We start from the raw sequence: 22,839 nt of genomic DNA, 5'->3' as shown, positions 1-22,839 counted from the left end.
TGCAACCACAAAACAACCAAAAAACAAAACAACAAAAACAACCAGAAAAAGAAACAAATACCATATAAGTAAAAAATAAAATAAAATAAAATAAAATAAAATAAAATAAAATAAAATAAAATAAAATAAAATAAAATAGGAAAGAAAACCAAAACAAAAAACAAGAAGAACTCTCCATAGTACATCTGTATACTAAATTGTAAAACATTAATTGTTTATTGTTTTGTTACTATTGTGGTAAATCAGAATGTATTTTTACTAAGAATAATAATAAGAAGAAGATTTAAGTAATTTTGCTTAATTTTACTCCTTATTTTTTGTTGAACAGATTGTCACTGCCACATTCCATTTTGTCCATAGTTTCCATAGCTCCCTCCCATGCTTCTCCCTGGAGTATGTTAGTATAACCATTCAGATTACTTTTAAAAGTAGTTATATTCTGTCAACTCTTCTGACATTTCATACTAACACTTAAAATTACTTTTAGACAGTAAAAGTGACACTTATACAGATACCTTTTTTTTTTTTCTTTTCTTTTTAGTCTAGATTAGGAAAAAATAAAGAAATGATGTTACTCCAGTTCTACACATACCTTACAAATTACTATGCACTGTCCCTCATTTGGAAATACTTGCAAATATCAGTGTTTTTGAGCATCCTGTCATAGTTATAGTTTGGCTTTCTTCATAAAAAGCCATCTTTCTTTTCATCATAGTCAAAACACAAGAGATAACATATTAGTCCACAGATGAAAAGGCATTCTTGGAGCAGTATGCCAATAAGTATGCCAATAATTTTGAACTGTTAAATTCTCAACCTAATTGGCAAGAGACATTACAGCAGGAAGAAAATAAATATATTGTAATCCAATATACTGGGAACTGCTTCTGCTTCCCTTATTGGAATAATTTTGCTGTATATTTAACTTGTGAAGAGTAGGACAGGAGTATTAATACTAAATGTGCTGAAGAGACCTTTTAAATCTTCTAATCCTTTCACATTATAATTAGAAGCCATATATTTAAAAATAATAATAAAAATAATAAACAACTCCCCCCCCCCCCCAAAAAAAAAAAAAAAAAAAACAAAGAAAAAACAAACAAAAAAAACCACCACCACCACTGACCAACCTATAGTTGTTAGGCCATGAAAGTCTTTTGTATAAGTCTGAAGAAAAAGGACTAAAATTGAAAATGCAACTACAGTTGAGCCTAGAAAGGATTAGTCCTGCCCACAGGAACCTTGTGCAAATGATCATGCTGGCTTCAGAAAAAGCACTGTTTGTCTAGTGAACCTTGACTTATGTGAGTATGCACATAAACTTGTTTTGACAGATAGAAGAGGAAAGAAGGTCTCCTACCTTCATCCTCACCCTGGTAAAAATACTGCATGAGATGATGTGGGTTACAGACGTTCAAGCCACACCATCTGCATTCAACTACTTCAATATTCCAGGTCCCTTCCTTGCATGTCAATGGAGGGAGAAAGCCCAGTTGCATATACATACTTTGTAGAAAGAATATATATTCACATACATAAACGAGACAACCATTTTTCTTAATTATTGATTAGGGGACAGTCCTGCTCTTTGTGTACTTACTCAGAAAGAAACAGGACAGAAATTTAACAGGCAAGCAGCTACTTGGTAATACTGCCTGCACAGTTCATAGTAGCAACAATGAGAGACCATAAGGGAGTATATTCATCTTTCTTTCATCCAGTAGTGCCTTAGCATTGAAAGAGACCTCTTTGCAGCAGTTTTAAATGGTTCTCTTTCATGACTTTCATCCTACATTGCTGTTACCCATTCTTTTCACTTTGTTTTTTGTGGGAACTTGGCCTCTTATCCTAGCCACACCAGCATTATACCTCTGTCTTCAATACTTGGTTCATTGTATCTTTTTTTCCAAAGCCAGGAAAAGTTGGGAAAAAAAAAATATTAGTTGGGATTGAAAAATAAGAAAGATACATAAATTAATTATGTCCTCATTAACTCTTTCAAAAGCACTAATGATTGGGTTAACAAGAAGGTTAACCTGCCATTTCCCCCAAAATTAAAGACATTCTTTTACTTTTCAATTTGGCTTTGCTGCACAGAAGTCAAACACTTTGCCATAACTACAAAATATCAGCAAAGAATTGATAACATTCTTTGTGAAATTAAACAGTTTACGTACTGCAAATGAGATAAATTTAGATATAGCATGGAGAAGACATAATTTGCCGAGTAAGGCTACAGTTAAACCTCATGACTTAGATGTGGAGAATCCAAAAAGTACTCTACAATTTAATCCTGACAAGTAAAATTTTCTACTCTAGTATCCTATGTGGTTTATCTACTCTTTCCAAAGCAAGAATTTGAACAATTTGGTAGGTGTGGATACACTGTGCTGAAATGGAAACAAAATGTATTACTCATATTAGTGACACCATTAAATCAATAATAATAAGTAAGAATGAATTTTTCATCAAATAAATTAGCCAAATTTTCAAGTAGTGCATATTAGCCCAAATAATAGAAAAAGATTATCTTAAAGAGTGCTTGACAGGAAAAAAATATATATATTTGGCCTCATACAAGATGCTATTCATTAAAAATTTAAAACTGTTACTAACCGTTTAGCCAAAGTCCTTCTTACCATCTGTTCTTTTGTTTCTTGATATGACAAAAGATATGAAATCATAACGTAAGAAGTGCTTCTTTAATAAGCTCAAGTTTAAATATTTCACATACTGATTTGTGGTGAAAATATATCTACTACCATAAAATACAGTTTATCTCTTGATTAAATGGTTATAACTAAAAGAAGAATGAATACTGTATAATGAATATATTGGGGAAACTAATGTGAGCTTGTGTTATAAGGTTTCATTTGAAGCCAAAAGTTACCAAAAATGAGTTTACTTTTTGCACATTTCCTGCATTCCAGTTTACATACAACCTTCCAAACATTAATATAGAAAACTGGACATTCTGAAAATCTTGGGGCCTTTCAGAATCATGCTCACATAGTTAGGATAAGACCAATATACTTCCACAAAATTCAGCCATTTTGTTTTAAATCTGTACATCATGGTTGTCATTTTTTTTTGCTATTGTACTAGAAAACCCAGGTGAAACTGCAGGTGTAGCTGGCTCTGTGCTGTTGAAGACGGTCTGGTTTTTATTTTGTTTTGTTTCAAGTGATATGCACAGCTTGAATGACTACTGAGTGTCTGCCAGTGCCAAAGTCTTAAATATTGTACTGAGACTTCTTTTTTTTAAAGGCAACCTAAACTTTTGCTTTATTATAAATGGAAACAAATACAATAATATATGGCACTTTATGTATGTAGCTCGCACTGTAAGATCCAGAGACCTGATGTGTGGTTAGGGGTGCTTTGCAAAGTATTCTTCTAAATAGACATACTTTTTTCATATAATAAATTACAGTTCTTATTCTGAAGATTTTTCAAATGTATACCATGGGACTTGGTGTCAGCAAACCTACATACTAAAACCATTAACAAAACAAAACAAAAAAATAGAAAGGAACTGTAGACAGAAACTGTTTCATCATATGTACACATGTACTAACTATTCCAAGCTTAAGTTTCCCAAGAAATTAAGGTCAGCTGTAAAGTTTTGGTCATGGGGTTGCTTCAATCCAAATGTATTATCCAGATAGCTGTAGTTTATCTTTCTATGCTTTGCTATCATCTTCTTTTGACTGGATGATGTCATTAGCAACTTTGATTTCTATGGTTTCTGGATTTAAAGCTTCTTTTCCATTTTCTTCCTTTAGTGGCAGCTTCCTATCAGAAGAAAGGAGAAATCATGGCAGTTACAAAACACAACACATCATCTGGAATTTAAGTCTACAGTATGTACATTGTTAATACAGCCCATAGTGTTTATAAAAACATACTTAACTGAAATAATTTACAATTGCTTTGAGTATTAGTGTTCTTACTCTCAAAATAATTAATATCAATTCTTTCCAGAATTCTGTAAAGACAGAAAAAGCTAAATGGCATATGATAAGCACATTGTTGCTGCCCAAAATAGTTTCTTCAATATGACAGAAGAAATAATAGAATGCCAAATAGCCAGCTTCTATAATTCTGTGAATGTGACCCTGAGCTATGTGTTCGTTAAGATACTGCTAAACACACAAAGTCAAGTCTTTTGTGGAATCTAGATTTATTTATTTTTTTGTCTGTTTCCAACTGTAAATGCAGTTGCATATGAAAGAAGACATCCACCATTGGCTATGCCAAGACACAGGTAAGGGAAATAATGTTTTCTAGCTCAAGGAGGTAATGGAGGTTATTCTTTACAAACTTCTACAATTTATTTTCACTAGGTCAAAGAAGCAAAGTGCTTTACTAAGTTACAACTTTTTTAAGGCTAAGTTTGTGAGAAATGGCACAATAAGAAGCTGTCCACTTACATTCATCCCTGAGATAAAAGCTGTTCATATTTGAATGCATGAAGACCTTCAGCTAGTATTTTAATTTCAGAAATGGTCTAAAGATTCCCTTTTTATTTTAAAATCCTAAATTCCAATGCCAAAAGCCCCACCCTTACTTTATAGGAAAGACAAAACACAGATTTCATTCTTGACTTCTTGAAAATCAGATTCCCTGCTACCAGTCAAAATGTATCTGTGAAAAATATGTACGGTTTAGGCAGATGTTCCTGTAATAATATCTCCTAGGCATAGTAGCTGTTAATCCTGATTCCAGTTTGGGTTTGCTTTCTGTTTTCTAACTAGGGAATAGTATGCATATGTCTTTTTTCATTCATAACAAATGTTATGAAAAATGTTTCGGTAATCTTCTACTGTGATTGCTTTGATGTCTCAAAGAGCACTATACTATTGCAAACTTGTCTGAGGAATCCCTTAGGAATGTCTTGTAATAACAATGTTTGATAACAATAAATATAACAAAGCAATACCCAAGCTCCCAGTCTTATATTTAGGCTGGCTGAAATGAACTAGTAAGTTGCTATTTATGAAGAGGTTAAACAGTAAGCATAACCTTGTGGGAATAGAAATGTTGTTTTTGCAGAGTTACATTGTTTAGAAGGAGGGAATGTGGTACTGAGATATGCTTACAGTGATAAGAAAGTTTAGCAGGCGACCTTGTAAAATGCAGACAATCAGACTCCTTAGGACAATTAGGTGAAAATCACGGTGTCAAGTCAAGTCAGATAAGTGAAGAAACATTACCACTTCAAGCAGTAAAAATGTCAAAAGAAATTTGAAATTTAACAGGCCGGCGACTGAAGGCCATGCATTGTTTGTGAAGCATCAGATAGATTGTGAATCTGGATTACCCACTCAGTGGGGAAACAGGGGAGGGTCCTGCCATCAAAAGGTATATAAACTGTGTTTTGGAACTAGTAGATGCGCTCTCTCCTGCTTGTGGGGCGCCCGCCATTGCAATCGCGAATAAATGACTACTTCACTGAGATCCTCGCCTGAGCCTAAGTTATTGGCTACGGAGTGTTTCTCACAACCTGCATCTAAGAAAAATCAAAGAGAAGACTAACTTGTTCTATTATAGTAAAATATGTAGGATGTATACCAGCTGTCTGGCTTTGAATACAGAGGGAGTTTAGTAATTGTTTGTTTCACATGGCACAACCAAAGGAAACAGATTTCAGCCCACAACATGACACCTGAAAGAATGGAAACAGCAGAAATCTATTTTTAAAAAAGGATAAAACACTGTGGCAGAGGAAGCATGGCTTATGAGACACACCTGTGTTAAAGGCCTATGATGCAAAACAATCTGTTTTAAAAAATCACCATATTTAATTAAGTTTCATATAAAAGGAGAGTAATTTCTGCTAGGACAAGGAATAACGGCTTTAAACCAAGAGAGATAAGGAATAAATTGTTTACTATAAGGTTGGCGAGGCACTGGAACAGATTTGCCCAGAGAAGCTGTGGATGCCCTGGAAGCATTCAAGGCCAGGCTGGATGGGGTTTTGGGCAATCTGATCTAATGGGAGGTGTCCTGACCCATAGCTGGGAGGGCGGAACTGGATGGTCTTTCTTTAAGGTCCCTTCCAACCAAATCGTTCTATAATTCTATGAAAGGGAGGGACTATTTACTCAAAGTAATAACTAGAAATTGACAGAATATTTTGTATGTAAATTTAAATCAATTACTTTTGGAGAAGTAGATTAAGAGCATGTCACAAATAATTTATAAGTATTTGAAATAGGAAGATATTGCTAAAACCCTACTAAGGGTTTCAGATATTACTGAAATCCCTGTTTATGCAAACAGGGATTTTTTTTAGTTTATGCAAACAGGGATTTTTACTTTTCCTTTACATGCCAGCAAGAAGAGCAGTAAAGTGACCTAGAAGTAAACAAAATGTTTATAGGTTTTCCTCATTAAAAAGTCAATGCAGAATTATTTGACCTTATTATTATTTTTAAACACTTTTGACTATGATAACATTTTTGCTGTTTTGAAACATTCCTATCCCTTTGTTTAAAATTTTAATTCATATTTAATCTCTATTATCTGATTCAATAATTTCCTGCTTTAATTAGCTAAATCAAGTTTAAATGTTCAAATTACATCAGTTTTCTTACACCTAATTATTGTTTATCTATGCCTATTTGAAATATTTTTTTTTTTTCAGCTGTGAAAACAGTAATTCTTTCAAATCTTAAAGCATTTTACAGTAAAAACTTTTTGGAGGAAAAAAAAGACTGGCAAACTTTAATAGGTTATTTCGTTTTTATCAGTCACTGTCTGTTATCAATCAATAATAATATTTACTTCCCCTAACACTGCAAGTGGCCTAAAACTACAATACTCTGCTGACAGTACCAACACAAGGCTTTAACTAGAATATTTACTTCTCTGTTAGATGACTATTTTATAGGAAAATGACTCCAACCTATTCTGATACTAAAATTCACACAGATTCATTATTACTAAGTAAAACTCCATCAATACTAGAAATATAATATCAGACTAAGAATGTAATTATAGTACTGTGTTGCATGTGGCATTTTCATCATATTACAGAAATATAATAAGAAATGCACAGCTTAAATTGATTTCCTGATAGTATTATTAGAACTTGTTACTTTCAGGTAAAAGTGCTTTTTGCTAATCTATCACAAATGGATTCCAAGCATGGCTTTAACAGAATCACCTGAGTTAAAATAAATAAAGATTACTGAGTAATATGCTGAGTAATGTAACAACAATATTCCACTATTGTAAAACAAAATAATCCTTTTATTAATTATTTAACAAAAATGCTTAAATTGCATTTAAATATCTGAGTATCATTATGTTATTATTCAAAGTATCTTTGGGTGCATCAAGCATGGCATTGCTAGTTGGTCATGGGAAGTGACTGTCCTGCCATGCTCTGTGTTGGCGCAGCCTCACCTTGAGTACCGTGTGGGACAGCACTCTGGGGACAGTGACAGGACCTGAGGGAATGGCATGGAGCTTGGACAGTGGAGGGTCAGGCTGGGTGTTAGGAAAAGGTTCTGCATCCAGAGGGTGGTTGGGCACTGGGAAAGGCTCCCCAGGGCAGTGGTCATAGCAGTGAGCCTGCTGGAGTTCTAGGAGTGTTTGGACAGTGCTTTCAGACACATGGTCTGATTTTTGGGTAGACCTATGTGGAGCCAGGAGTTGGACTTGAAATGATCCTTGTAGGTTCCTTCCAACAAAGAATATTCTACCATTCTGTAAAGTAACATAGTGCGTGGATTTATGTTTCTTTATTGAAAAAAAAAAAAAAAAAAAAAAAAAACCGTCTTCCTGAAAGTTAGGCACAGAGTTAGGCTGACTCTGTGGTCAAGAGACAGGTATCGCATAGACAGATCTCTTATCCTGAAATATTTTTCCTCAGATACATAGGACATGCCTGTCTTTCTCTATGAATACTTTCTGATTGACCCTTCAAACTCTTCCCTCCTACAAGCTAAGTTCTTTGCTCCATGATCCCTGCTGGTCATCTTTGCCCCTTCCTGGGGTATGACCTGGATGATATAGCACCTGTTGTTCACAGTGTGCTTGTGTGTTACTCTCACCTAGAGACTTAGTTCTACCCTATTGCATCTTCCTTTCCTTCAGTGGCATCTCACCTGCAACTTATATTTCTTCTTTGTCTCATCTGTTATGACTAGCGTAAGCAGGTCTTGCAGTGCTCCCCCAGAGCCTGTGTCCCTTCAGATGTCCTGCCTGAATGATGTTTTCTTGTTTCATCTTTGGTTTTGTAAGTGACACTGTCCTGAATCTTTAGCTAACCCATCTGACCTCCATCCAGCTGTGCCTTGCACTGCTGCCTTTTGCCATTAATTGTCAGAGAAGAAATTGCCAAGAAAGAAAGAGTCATCATTATTAATATCTTTCAGCAGTCCTATTCTCCCAGGGACATGATACCCATCTAACTCCTAATCAGTCGTCCCAATGATTTAGCTATTTTTCCTGCCACCAGTGACTGGTTATTTTCCCCCCATTAAGATAATAAAACATTTTTGATCTTAACTTTCTAGTATTTCACTCCTGACAGCTGTTCTAATGACTGAGAGAAATGGAAAGAAGCAAACTTAATTTTTCCTTGTATTTTGTCCCTTGGGAAATGCATCTTATGTATTTGCAAGATCTGGTTCAACAGTTAGTCTTAAAGACATTAAACAATTTGGCACTGGTGCCTAAGCTGCTAACATATCCAAAACCCACCAGAGTTTGTATAATGTTTATAGCTACATTACTATGACTCCTTACATAACCAGGTTCTCTGTAGAACCCCTCAATACAAATTCTAAGTATTTTTCAGAAGATTAAAGAGAAAGGGACTGTCCTACAAGAAGATTCTCTCTTGTTAAAAAAACACTGTAACTCCATCAAAGTTCGGGGCTCTGTACCGTCTGATGAACAGGCCCTTCAGTGCTCACCCTCCAGCCCCTCAGCATTGTGGGCAGAGCTCGGGCAGCAGTGGTGTGTGGGCCCACATCCCATCAGGGCCGGGCATGGGCTGCTGAGGAGCCTGGAGATGATGGGCCATGGGCATGGGTGCTATGGGGCAGTGAGGGCAGGGCAGGGCTGCCTGTGCCTCCTGGGTGCTGGCATCAGGTCTGTCTTCATCCAGAGCAGAGAATGAGCACCACAAGGGTCAGGGCAGCAGGGAGGGCCAGAAAATTTCCCTGGATACTTGCTAACCTCCCGGTATGCTGGAGAACTCCCACTATAGTGGTGTTGCCATCCTGGGGCTGGATAACACTAGGACGTGGTTGTAGTCTGGGTCACGGAAAGGAGAGAGAAGTATCTGGTGATAACCTTGGCTGTTGCATTAGGGGTACCATGTTTTTGTGTGACTACTGTAAAAAAACAAACAAACAAAAAAAACCACCACAAGTGAACTGCACTGCTGCTGTACAAGGTTGTTGTGTACCTCTCTCCCTCCCATCTTGAAGTCAGCCTTGTAGTTAGGAGGAGTCCGTGTCAGACTCTGGGGAAAATCAAGCTACTTACTCTGGTTCTGTGAGGGGAGTTGTCTCGTTTGGCTCATTTACTGGGCTTCCATCTTCATGATTGGTAATTCTTTCATCCTCTGTTCTCATTTCCACTATTGGCTCTTTTGATCCATCTTTCCTAAAAATTGTTAGAAGAGCCTTAGACTTTATCATCATATTAACCACATACATTACGCTTAACTAATTATCAAGATTTTTGCTTTCAAAAGTAAGCAAAGAAAAGGTAGATCTAATTATTGATGATTAACACCACTGAGACACATTTAACAGTGTATTCCCAATTCCTTGAAGTCTTCAAAGTATCCTGTATCCATGGATACTTACTCCAAAAACATCACGGATTAACATCTTAAAAGAGCATTTTGTTTACGACAAAGTAATAAGACGATGACCTCTTCATGGGAATAGACATAAACTAGGCTAACTGAGTATAGTAAATATAAGACTTGATGCCCAGTTATGCTTGAATTTTTTGGCAGTATAAAGAGCCTTTCTGGTAGCATACACATAGCACAAGTGTGTTTTTATCTTCTGAGATTCTGACAATCCCAGCTGCCAGAGCAGGGCAAAGAGCCCATGTGTGATAAGAACCTAGCTTGCTCTATTCAGGCAGGTGGAAGAAATTGTTTCCATATGAAAATTCCCCCATTTTAGGAACAGATGCTAGTTTTCCCCATGTAAGGCAATCAAAAACCTTTGTGTCTATTGGACAATGAACTGTAAGGAAAACATAATTGTGAGTATTGCTATTACAGTTTTGTTGTAAATATGGACTTGATATGGAAAGCTCTGTTTGCTTCTACAGAAGCATTGGCAATATTATTATTGATTAATTATAACTAGCACATATACTTTTAATCTCAAAAGGCAGATCAAAGGATATCCAAGATTTATCTGATATTTTCAAAATAAAACCTCTTTCCATTTAAATATTTAAAAATTCCTTGCATCAAGTCAGGAATTTTATCCTGTAACTTTTATCAGCTGCAGTCTAGAAACACAGGGTAACTGAGTTACAGGTGAGCAACTGTTTTTATATTTAACAGACTATTTTTTGGAACTGCCACATTCTATAGAGCATTCAGACTGCCATAGCAAAGCTCTAGTTAAAAACTTGTCTAATTTGTATCTTACATTTTTTGCATTATTTCTGAGATGATAGTCTTTAAAGAGGCTGTTATAACGATACCAATCTATTCAGGAAGTACCTGGAAAACTTGACCATTCTCTGGTAATTATACTCAAGGAAAATCTTTATAGGCTAATACGAGTGTTGCACAGATAAACGTGTAACCAAGAACTGGACTAGGGAAGGATTCAAAGATAGAAGCCTAAAATATGTACACACACACACACATATATTTTTGCACAGTATCATGATTTGTGTGTGATACCATGCACGTGTGTATGATACCATGCTAATTTCTGTAGATGATGCACATAACTGAGGCATTTAATTTAGGTGCTATGTAGACATTTACACAGCTGTTTGATAACATTTCTATATAGTTACAATTAAACTCATGGCTGCCTCATATCTATGAAAAGATATTGGATCATAATAGTCCAGTCGGTGGAGGAAACAGTAAGTTCTAGTTGGTTTGTCTATACATGTACAGTCCTATGGACAAGATAATTGAGCAACTGATCTGCAGAGAAAGTACAAACTGTATAACAACTAAAAATTCCACTGAGGGGAAAGCTATTTGTAGGAAACTACAAATCCTGCCATTTCAGTTCCAGGTGGCTGTGTGTATGCTATATGCGTTGTTTCATCTGCATCCGTTGCATGTGCAAGTTAATTAATGACAACAGATTACCTACCAATCAAAATGCAACAAAAAAGTACCATAAAACCGCTCAAAATTTCAGAATGTGAACTGATGTATTTATTCCCCAAAAGAGGGGAATGTCTTTTAGAGAATGGAAGTTGGCATGAAATAAATTAAAATTTTCTCTTCAAGCCTGTTATATATGGAGTGGCAATTCGTGTCAAGAAAATGGTTGATGTTAATAAAGAAGGGGGAGATTTGGGAGCGTGGCCATGGGGGTCGGAAAGCCCTGTGGTTGATGGTAACATCAGACTCTTAACGATGAGGCCATCAGAAATGTAAAAGAGTTTAGAGGGAACAAAGAAGGGTGATTCAGGAGACTCCATGCAGTCTCGGGTTGCTCGTTCTCCAGCCATTAAGGCATGAAAGTTTCTGGGTGTTTGCCGTTGCTGTTATTTGCAAACTTGTTTGATCAATGAAATGTTGTTTTTGAAAAGGACTGCTGTGGGGTGAAGGGTATAAGAGGGGAGCCTGCCCTCAAGATAAAAAAAAAAAAAGGCAACACGATGTTTTGAAGTTATATCATCAATAAAGAAGCAGAAAGAAGGAATGAAAAGGAAAGGAACAGGCTGGCAGAACGGAGACCAGAACGGGAACAGGCACATTGATTGCCTCATGAAGATAGGTTCAGCCAAACTCAGCAAACCGCTCAGAGAAGCTCGTACAGAAAGTCTCTGGAAATGGCACACCGGAGCTGGAAAGAAGCTCAAGCTGAGAGAAGCGGACCCATGCACACAACTGCCTCTCGCTGGTGAGCAGTTGTGCATTATGGGGAATCATACGTCCTTTGAAACAAAGACTGTCCTGGTAACCTTACAGCTTATTCTCCTTATTAACAATCAGACAGTTTATGATCCTGAAATATGGGACCAAATTGAGGTCAAGGTGTGGGACTCTGCAACTAAAGACGACAAGGTTGCTGTGGGATTGCTCGGCACCTGGCAAGCAATCTCTGAGGCCTTAAAGAGCCATGTGGGGCCACAGTCAGAAACGTGTGGTTTGCCAGAAAGTGAGGGAGCTGCGGGCTCCTTTACTGAACCAACTGCTATGCCATCGGCCCCCCACCGCTACTGCCATCGAAGGCTTTTGCTGTTACACCACCTGGTGACCTGGAGGTGTCTTTTGACCCAGGCCCTATTTGGCCTTGAAGAGGAGATGGATAAGCTTTTCTTCGATCTGGGAAGAACAGGATACCTAGGGCCCGAAGGCTGAGTTGCTTGACAACTTAAAGCAAGACATATTGTTCAAAAGGAATGGAAGATGGAGACTGTTGTTTGTAATCAAGAAAAGGAATGGAAAATGAAGACTGTTAAGTCATGGAACTTAAAGGATTGTTTGTTACCTTTTCTGATTGTATGTATGTATAGGCATATTTGGGTTTAGTATGTAAAAGCAATGTTCTATATATTTAGAATGTTTGATGTTCGTGTGTGTGTGTTGGTGGAGCGTAGACTCCCTGCACACTCAGCACTGTTTACTTGCCTTTTATACCATTTATAAATATTCTTTTATAAATATTACTAAATTCAGATTGAGATGAGACTTCATTTATAACAAAGACTGTCTTGAAATTTTATACTGACAGATTAAGCAGAGAGCAGGCTAAAATAAGAATAGTACCAAGTATTTAAAGATCTGGCTCACTGAAAACCACCCCTATAAGAAACATAGTTAAACAAGCTGTTCTTGTAAAAGAAGTATCATGGAGGAATCGATGTTAAGCAACTGTTTTATGCTTTGCTGAGACAGCACTGAATAGTATGTGTGTATCAGATGTTGATAGCAATGTATAGATTCCTGTCAAGTGACATTTACAACTGTAGCTCCCTAAGGTCTTCCCATTCAGAAGGGGTCTCTACACCCATTCCTGCTACCATGGCACCAATGCCATGCTCAGTAGGAAGCTGAACCTGAGCCAGAAGCTTCAAATGCTGACTCTATTAAACAGGACACGCTGACTTCACACAACAGAAAACTGTGTTATTCTTGCCTTTACTATTACCTGTGATCAGTTAGGAAATAGTTGTTTTATGGCACAACCTCTTTTATTCAGAAGTATTATTTGACGTAAATACTGCGTGCCTGCTTCTGATTCTTTTGGTTCTGTGAAGCTGTTCCAAAAAGGGTTAAGATCCCAACCAAGAAATGCAATCAAGTTACCTCAGAAAAATGCAGTCTCTGAATCACAATAACCAGAACTAAAACCAAAAAAGAGACTTTTACACTTCTACTATCAGCAACAGAGAAGACTAGTGCAGCTATGAATACTAAGTGCCACCAATTCGATCTGCTCTACGAACAGCTGGGGGGAAGGACAAATCTGTGAAGGTGCAGGGGAACGAAGGCCTGACTGCTGGGAGAGCTGCAGCACACAGGAATTGAACCTTGTGGAGCTTAAGCCACAAAACACAGCACTCTCAAATATTACAGTGTATGCATTAGAAATCCTTTAGATGAGCATAATAAGGACACGAAGCTGACATATTTAGTAAATAAATGGAACTGCCTAAAATGAGAAGCCATAAGTAATCTTTCCATCTTACCTTTTGAAAACCCTGTAAATGTTGGGTCTTAAAAGCACTATTATTTTACACAATCAGTACTTGAACTGTTTTGTCAGGATCTTGCTATCATTTAAGGAAACATACTTGTCCATAAACGACCATTCAATTCCCATTTGTCTGATGAAGTAGCCACTATACGAGGGCATTTGTGAGAACTGGGGTTGTTCTTCCCCACCTACTTTTAGCAATCATTAACTGTTGCTATGAAGAACAATTACGCGTACCCGCATTTCAGCCACATCCATCTCAGCACTTCTATTTTTAAAAGCAAACAATACTTGTAATTCCAAAACTCTACAGGCAAAACCCAAGATTTTCCAGCAATAGCTATATTTGAGAAGAGAAACTATTTCACATATTTTCAAAAAAAACATGTTCTTTACTCTCAGATTTACTGGCAATGCCGCAACCACATGCTGAGTTTTTGTGTGTTAGCAGCTGGTAGAATGCTAGATTGGTAGAAATGAAGTTATGATGCTCTTTTACCTGTTTTTCATGAGCCCAAGATATGCCTGTATCTATTACTGAACTGTGATTGATTTTATTTTGTGTCAGAGTAGCACAAACTGCACAAACAGGCCATCTTAAAATGAAGTATGGTCTATACTCTTTTATTTATCTTTTTTTTTTTTTTTTTTTTTTTTTTAAACTTTAAGGCAACATTTGTTCAAAAGCAATTCAATACATTTCAGGGAACGCTCTTCCAAGTAATAGAAACTTTAATGACAAACTGCAAGATAACCATTAAGCAAATATGAGTCGAACAGCCAGGTTTCTCTTCTAATAATGTTTCTAAAATAAGTAATTAATACTCACAGGTAAGCAGCCTTTCCTTCTTCCAGTTCTTTGCTTTTTCCACTTGAACCACTCTTTTTCCCACAAATCCTCCTGGTAATGCACATTAGCAATCCACATTGTCGTAAAAAGAAGCAGCTGACATCAATCACCACAAGAATTAACAAAAGGGCTGCCACTCCCAGGCCAATGACGGCTCGAAGTCCAAGACCGTTAAAAAGAGTATCTTGAAAGAAAGAAATTGAGAATTTATTAATAACATTAATTCCAAAGAATAACATTTTCTAAAGTTTTCAAGTCACAGATCAGGAGGCTAAAAGATGTTTATGAATATGCCATTCAGAAGCCAGTGGAAACAGTCCTGAAAATTAAGCATGTATATAATCTGATTAAAAAATCAAGACCCACCTTTTCTACATAGTATTTTTTCCATTGCCAAAATTCCAATATGGTCACAAATCACACTATTTAATAACAAATAATATCATAATTTAACATTCCAAGACTGAGTAGTAGATCAGTATGCAGCTGAAGAAAAACATTTAAACGATAGTAATAGTTGATGTAAGTTGTCATCTTCCACATTTCAAATGTAATTAATTAGACATGGTGCTAAGCAGAATTACTGAAAGGTTTAAGAGAGTGCTAAAACAGTATTTATTCTTGTAAAGGTCATTTTTTAAATTACAGTAGAATGAAAAAGTCAAAGAAGAGTTTTTTCAGGCTAATAGTGTGCAAACAGTTGCATACTGTCTTAAATAAATTAGTGTGAGGAAAACTAGGCATATTATTAAATGGTTATAGGGCCAGAACCTCATCTTCTGTAGTTTAGAACATTGAAATACTTTCATATACTTCAAAATAAACATATTCCACACTTGATCTTGCTTTCTGTACTTGTATTTTTAAAGCTGCTTAGGTAATTTTACTTCATTACAAATCTCAGAAAAGATATTTTAACATTTCATCTCGGTATTTCTGTAATAGACAATGATGTGTTTTGAATACTGTGACTCTTAGAAGAACAACAGCTATTGTGTTTATAAACTTAGATGACCCTTATAAAGGTGACAACTTGTATCTGACCAGTAATTCAGGGGAAAAAAAGACAACTCCATAATGGTACATGGGCCTGGCTAGTTCAAGGTGTCAGTCTAGCCCAGAAACTGGCTAATGACAATTGCCTGGTGTGATGCTATGTCCTGAGCCAACAGCACAGGGGAGGGGGGAACTGTGGCCGTTTTTTTTTGTTTGTTTGTTTTTTGTTTTTTTTTCACATTGGTGTTGCACATCAGCATTGCTTGCTTGATGTTACCATGTCTTGGGAGTGATGTATGAGTCAGCAGTGCAGTGGTATATTTCCATTTGCAGCTCTATTTATGCCTGTTCCAAAATAAGAGCAAGACTTTTTCAACAGTAGATTGCTTGAGTACTGTCTTAACAGACAGATGGAAAAACATAGTATAATGTAATATAAATGTTTTAACAGGGTAACTGCTATCTTCCTTTTTCTCTCTCTTCCAGCTCCATGATACATTGCTGACTGTTCAGAATAAGAACATCATTTCAGTTTTTATACTTTTGCTTAGCTAATTTTTAAGAAAATACGTATTTGCCCTTTCAAATATAATTGAAAATGATTTTCTTAATGACTTCTAAATCAATGAATACTAATAGAAATATATGCTTTCTTAGTCTATTTGATAGAAATCTTAAATGGAAAGGTAAAAACCACTTTTTCAAAAGGAGGGGAACATTTTACTTTTTATGCAATCAATTTCATTGCCTATTGTATGGGTTGTTTTATTACTGAACTGTTCTTCAGAATGGCATTATGCAAGAAGCCAGCAATCAATATGTATATTTAGATGGGTGATTGAATAGACAGGTTTCTATGAAATTACTTCAATTACTTCTGGAATTACTAGATTATTTCAAGTTATTCTCCTTTCTTCAAAAAGGCTTAAGGAACATTATTTAAATAACTAAAATAATGGTGCTGCAATTAAATGATATATCATTCATGCATTACTCCATCAGCAATGTTGGAAGTTGACATTTCACACAAATTCATTTTCTTACTTTTTTTAATATCAACATTCCTAGTTAAATATTACCTTCTGATACACCTTCCAAAACTTACCACAGCCACCCATCTAACTGATGACCTCTTTTATAAAAATTCAGTCATTTGTGTTTATCAAACTGAATTTTCAGGTACCTACAAATAGATACTTAATCCCAGTTTATTGAAATGCTCTTGTGTTTCAACAAATATAATGCCAGTAGAACCAACAGAGTTCATTTCTAGGGATCTTATACACACAAGCTTCTGTTCTTTGTACCAGGTCTTTTCCCTGTGGAGATAAATTGTGCAGATAATTTTTTAATTGATGTAAACAGCATTTCCTGTGTCAATGGAACATGGCGTTGGGTTAAAAAGTGATTTAATGACACAAAAGCCTACACAATATTTTCACTACCAAGTGAAGGATATGTTTATAGTAACAGTATTGCTCCTTTGTAAAAAAAGACAATCATATTCATTGTCACAGTTGTGGAGAAGACTGTTTTTAATTTCTCAGCTCAGTATTTGTGACACATCTAATACTTAAATATATGACTGTTGCATGTTTTTCTATTTCTTTATGGTTGATACATTGACTTTTCATTTAGCATTCCCCATCCTTCCTACTGCCCTACTTGTCCTAATTTTCCTACTTGCAATTCATGTCGATTTCTGTTTCACATTTCAGTTTGATTTCTTATGATTGGCAATATTCTTCCAAACATTTGTATTTCTTTCCTTTATCTCCCACACCAAAAAGAGTGACAAGAATACAGCCACATCCTGCAGCATTGTGGAGTGTGGAACATTGCTGGCATCAGCATCCTTAGGCTCTTTGTGTCCTTTTCTCTTGTGAAGATAGGCAGAAATTGGATATGAATATCTGTTTATACCGATCAAGCTACATAAAATCATCTTTTAAACAACTTTATATTCAGTTTCATTTTGTTCTTTCTTAAATTACTGAGACTTTGTATTGGTCTGGCCACAGAGTCGGTTGTAAAACTAATGCCAATTACTATTAAAGAAAGCTTAGACTTGTAATGACTGCTTTCAAAAATCATATCCTAATATACTTATGGTATTACAATAATGTAAGATTTTGGATTAGTATCGTATGATATCAACAGAAGTACCAACTTTTTTGACTAGATTAAATGCTAATGTCATACTATATACAGCCTTCAACCAAATTTGAAAAATTTGTTATCAAAAAGTTTTGCCCTTAAATAAATTGGGATTAGCTTTACTGTAACAATTCTTAAAAAATAAATAAATAAATAAAAATGCAAAAATACATTATAAGTTGCAATGATTTTAAATGGATTTTTTACAATGTTCCATTATGTACCAAATGGCGTCAAACTACTAATTCCACTTTCTGCTGTACCACAATAACATATTTATACATCTAGTATTTCTTTTCCACTTTGAAAGGACACTTATTTTAAACCACACTAATTCAATATCAACATGGGTGAAATAGATCTTAACATTATTTTGGAGAGGTTTATTGCCTACTTGTCTTAGTAATCTATTTAGAGTGGAGGCTTTTAAAATGCTGATTGAAAAAAAAAAAAAGTGTAAATTCCATAGTTCTGGGAATTTTCATTATAATTTGTCAAAAATATGCTAGATTTAAAATAATGTGCTTTTTATTATATTAAATGTGACACATATAATACACCATGTCATGAAAATGAAGGAAACTGCCAACTTTAAACAGAGTCACTTTACTCATTCACTCCTTCAGTTAAGATGTTATCAATGAATAATGTTATAGAAATAAGATTATAAAACTTTCAGCAATGCAATGAAGAAATGAAGCAAGAGTTAATTAAATAATAGGAAAGAGCAATGAAAAACTTTGTCAAGTAAAGCAAAATTTTCCAGTGAAGAGAAATAAATAGAAAGATAAGCTTTGTGGACACTCAAATTTAAATTGAGTGAATTATTTTTAGGAGTTTAGGTCTCTAATGGGAAGCATTAGAGTGAGAACCACCATCTAAATGTGTACAACGTACTGGTAAAATTAGTCCACAGAAAACTACAGCTACTGCTTCTGCACAAAGAAACAGGCACTTTATATGCATCATTCATATATTGAGAATGTGTATCCTTTCATGTGACAAGTTCTCTGTACTCTTACAGAATCACAACATATATATTCAACTGCTTGTGCAAGAAAATAATAATTGCATACAGTACATAAAGTATCCAGCTTGAATGGGGAAGTTGGACAAGAACACCTCCAGAGGTCCCTTATACCCTTAGTCATTCAGTGATCCTAGGTTTTACCGAAAAATATTCAACTGAGCACCTTTTTGTGCTTTTCTTTCCTTCCCCTCCTCCTTAGCAGAAATGGATTAAAGGAAAGAGATTATTCTATGTAGCCCTTAAATTTTCACAATCATTTACATTTTTAAGGGAAAAAAAAAGCTATGATGTAAAGTACTTTCCTAAACTCATAGGGCTTGTGTAAGCTCATCTGACAGCTACATTTGAATGGGTATGAATGAGTGTGCATTACGGGATACTATGCTTGAAGGATTATCCTTTCTTTCAGATAGGTCTAAAGCTAAATTTAGGACTACTTTTGAGCTACATTAGTTGAAAACTATGAGTTAGAGGAGGAGTTTGAAAATGCTGCGCTGGGTAGTGGCAGGAAAAAAGAATGATTTTGTTTATCATCTTCTTGAACTGCTCTGTCACATTCACTGTTACATAGACTGTTCAACCATGATGGTTATTTCTGGACTACCTATGAAAATTTTCTTCAATTTTTATCCAATCTGGAACTTTTCTTAGAATCAAAGGCTTCCAAGATTCATATACTTATTCAAAATCTCTAAAAAGATAACATAGATTTTTTAAAAGTTAGTATCAACTGATGAGCATCTGAACAAACATAATATAGTACCAAAAATTTAAACAGCTGTAATAAGGTCTTTTTTACCAGTTAAAACTACAAAGGTGGAAGGCCAAGGCATTGCCAGAAGATGCTCAAGATCTAAATAACATGTACATCATGAGAAAAACAACAACAGCAACAACATAGGAATTTACCAGAATTGTAAAAATTCCAGGCAGGGATGTAGATCTGTGATACAGGGCCATTCCAGACATAAAAAAAAGTATATAATACTCTGAGATGTGTTTTAGAGGCAGAGTATTGCAAATACTGAATTGCTAGTTTTTCATTTTAATCATTGAAATTATTCATTTGTTTTGAGATACTTTGAAATGCTTCCTTATTCTCTTTGGGGATATAAGAACATTCAAGTTTGTACATATTAAAAGAAAATAACTTCTCAGTTTTCAGCAGCTACAGAATCACAGAATTGTCTAGGTTGGTAGAGACCTCAAGATCATCAAGTACAACCTCTGACCTAACACTAACAAGTCCTCCACTAAACTATATCAGTAAGTTCAACATCTAAACGTCTTTTAAAGACCTCTAGGGATGGTGATTCCACTGCTTCCTTGAGCAGCCCGTTCCAATGCCTAACAACCCTCTCAGTAAAGAAGTTCTTCCTAACATCCAACCTAAAACACCCCTGGTGCAACTTTAGCCCGTTCCCCATCATCCTGTCACCAGGCAAGTGGGAGAATAGACCAATCCCCACCTCACTACAGCCTCCTTTAATGTACTTATAAAGAGCAATAAGGTCGCCCCTGAACCTCCTTTTCTCCAGGCTGAACAAACCCAGCTCCCTCAGCTGTTCCTCATAAGACTTGTTCTCCAGACCCCTCACCAGCTTCGCTGCCCTTCTCTGGACTCGCTCAAGCACCTCGATGTCCTTCTTGTAGCGAGGGGCCCAAAACTGAACACAGTACTCGAGGTGCGGCCTCACCAGAGCCGAGTACAGGGGGACGATCACTTCCCTAGACCTGCTGGCCACACTGCTTCCTATACAAGCCAGGATGCTGTTGGACTTCTTGGCCACCTGAGCACACTGCTGGCTCATATTCAGCCGGCTATCAACCAATACTCCCAGGTCCTTCTCTGCCAGGCAGCTCTCCAACCACTCATCTCCCAGCCTGTAGCTCTGCTTGGGGTTATTGCACCCCAGGTGCAGGACCCGGCACTTGGCCTTGTTGAACTTCATGCAGTTGACCTCAGCCCATTGGTGCAGCCTACCCAGATCCTCCTGCAGAGCTTTCCTACCCTCGAGCAGATCGACACACACACCTAATTTGGTGTCATCTGCAAAGATGAGAAGACTCATTATGTCAAATAATTATGACTGATATATATATTTCACTGTTTTTTAATGCTTCTTTGCATTTTCTTGCATTGAAATTGGATATATCTCAAATGTAGGACTTGCATGACTTTGTTTACTGCATGTCAAAGCATCCTCATACTCCATTTTCCAATAGGAAATGTCCCAGAGATGTTTAAGGGGAGCTGTTGTGTGCTCTGACTCCTTTGGTGTGGGTGATCAAGATGCAAGGACTGTGCAACACCCAGCAAATCTCCGAAGTTACACATACCCAGAGTGAACCGTATCTTGCGTACTATGTGAAGGAAGCATGTACTCAGATTTACCAGTGAAGCCCTACAGAAAATGGGATGATGCTAGAAAGCAATGCTTAGCTTCGTACAAGAGCCTCCTTGGCTCTTGCCTTACTGAAGGCTCTTATGCCTTACTGAAGAAAAAATAATGGGAGGCAAAAAGGAGCAAACAACTAGTGACATCCCCTGTCCCCATCCGCATTCTCCCCCCTTTGCTCCCTCCCCCAATAATTTGTCTGACGTAGCCAGAGCTGTGTGAGCTGCCTGCAGTGATTTAAAGCAATAAAACCTGGCTATTGAGCCAGCTAAGTGCCCAGCAGCTACATGTCCATCTTCAGATGAAACAAAAAATTCAATACAATTGCAGTTTCCACTTTTAAACCATCATTATGATTCTGTGCATTTACTGGAGGAATGTATGATGCGAAAGAGACCACAGCAATAATTAAGGTTCTTCTCTATCCTGTTCCTTAATACGAAAAGATGGTAAGTTTCTATCCAACATTAATTTCAGTGTTTTGTTTTGTTGTTGTTTTGTTTTTTTTTTTTTTTTTTTCCTTATCGATTTTTCCTACAACTTCCTACTAGGATGGATACTGCTGCAAGGCAGTGTACAAGCACATGAGGATGTGTGTGCTCTGCACTGCATGAGTAACGTGGTCTGACACATACACTTGACGTGCAGCTTTGAAAAATAATGGGGCAGTATTATTGATCCTGATGTAACTAAGACGAGCGAAGGTTCCCTCTAACTTTCTTCTGGCCACAAATGATGCATCTCACCCTGAAGGAACTGCTGACCCGTTGGCTCATCACCGGCAGCTACGGATGTGAGCCTGCCCACGGTGGAGCTATGGCGGGCTCAGTGAAGAGCCATGAAGAAGAGGCCATGCACCTTAGGCAAAGACGCACGGGAGGGATAGGCATTCTTAGTTTAGAGTCTGTAAGATTATAGACTTTAGAGACGTGAGCTACTGAAAGCAGCATGTCTAAAATTATACCCATCAGAAATGTTACGCTTTTCTGACACTTCTTTGAGTGAAGGAATTTTTTTCACTATGGCAGAGATGCTCTAGTCAAGAAGTTTTCTGAAATGGACTTTTTCTTCTAATTTTAGAGGCAAATTTATTTTCTGACTCTTTCTGGATACAAAGTAGTACTTGAATTCTGACTGACTCTAATGGTTCTTAACAGCATTTTTTCATACGAAGGTGTCTTAAACAAGATGTAACTGAAACAGCTAAACAAAACAATTTTTGTAATATAAATCACAACTCAAGTATGCTTGTCAAGGATGTCGTCTGTATCTGCTGAGGGATAAGAAGGGAAAGGAAAGAAGGCCATGGTAATTAGAAAAATTTTGCTCAGTTTTGAACTGAAGATATTCTTTGGAGTTATGCTTAATTATTTTTTTAAGCAAAGTTTTAGGAATTATTCCTGGCATTGTCAAACTATCTTCAAGGAGCTTCAGAAGAATCTCTAAAGAGTTGTCAGGTAGCTCCTTCTTTCATGTATTTACTCTGTAACTGTTGTGAATAATGTTTATTTATTT

General features: G+C 36.5%; 1 protein-coding gene across 2 annotated transcripts in view; it reads right to left on the bottom strand.

The window, feature by feature from the left end:
- Positions 1–449: 449 nt before the first annotated feature.
- The window catches only part of NCAM2 (neural cell adhesion molecule 2), a 285,518-nt gene continuing 263,128 nt past the window's right edge, over positions 450–22,839 (bottom strand). For both annotated transcript variants that reach the window (XM_084530898.1, XM_084530899.1), the window contains exons 16-18: positions 14,722–14,926; positions 9,508–9,627; positions 450–3,795 (exon numbers count right to left, since the gene is read on the bottom strand). In XM_084530898.1, coding sequence (XP_084387024.1) covers positions 3,684–3,795; positions 9,508–9,627; positions 14,722–14,926 — 437 coding nt within the window. In that variant the 3' untranslated portion in view covers positions 450–3,683. The remainder of the gene's footprint in view (positions 3,796–9,507; positions 9,628–14,721; positions 14,927–22,839) is intronic.

Source organism: Aythya ferina, assembly GCF_964211825.1.
Source record: "Aythya ferina genome assembly, chromosome: 1".
Taxonomy (NCBI): domain Eukaryota; kingdom Metazoa; phylum Chordata; class Aves; order Anseriformes; family Anatidae; genus Aythya; species Aythya ferina.
The sequence above is the reverse complement of the archived record's forward strand: the minus strand, read 5'-3'. Positions and strand labels throughout refer to the sequence as shown.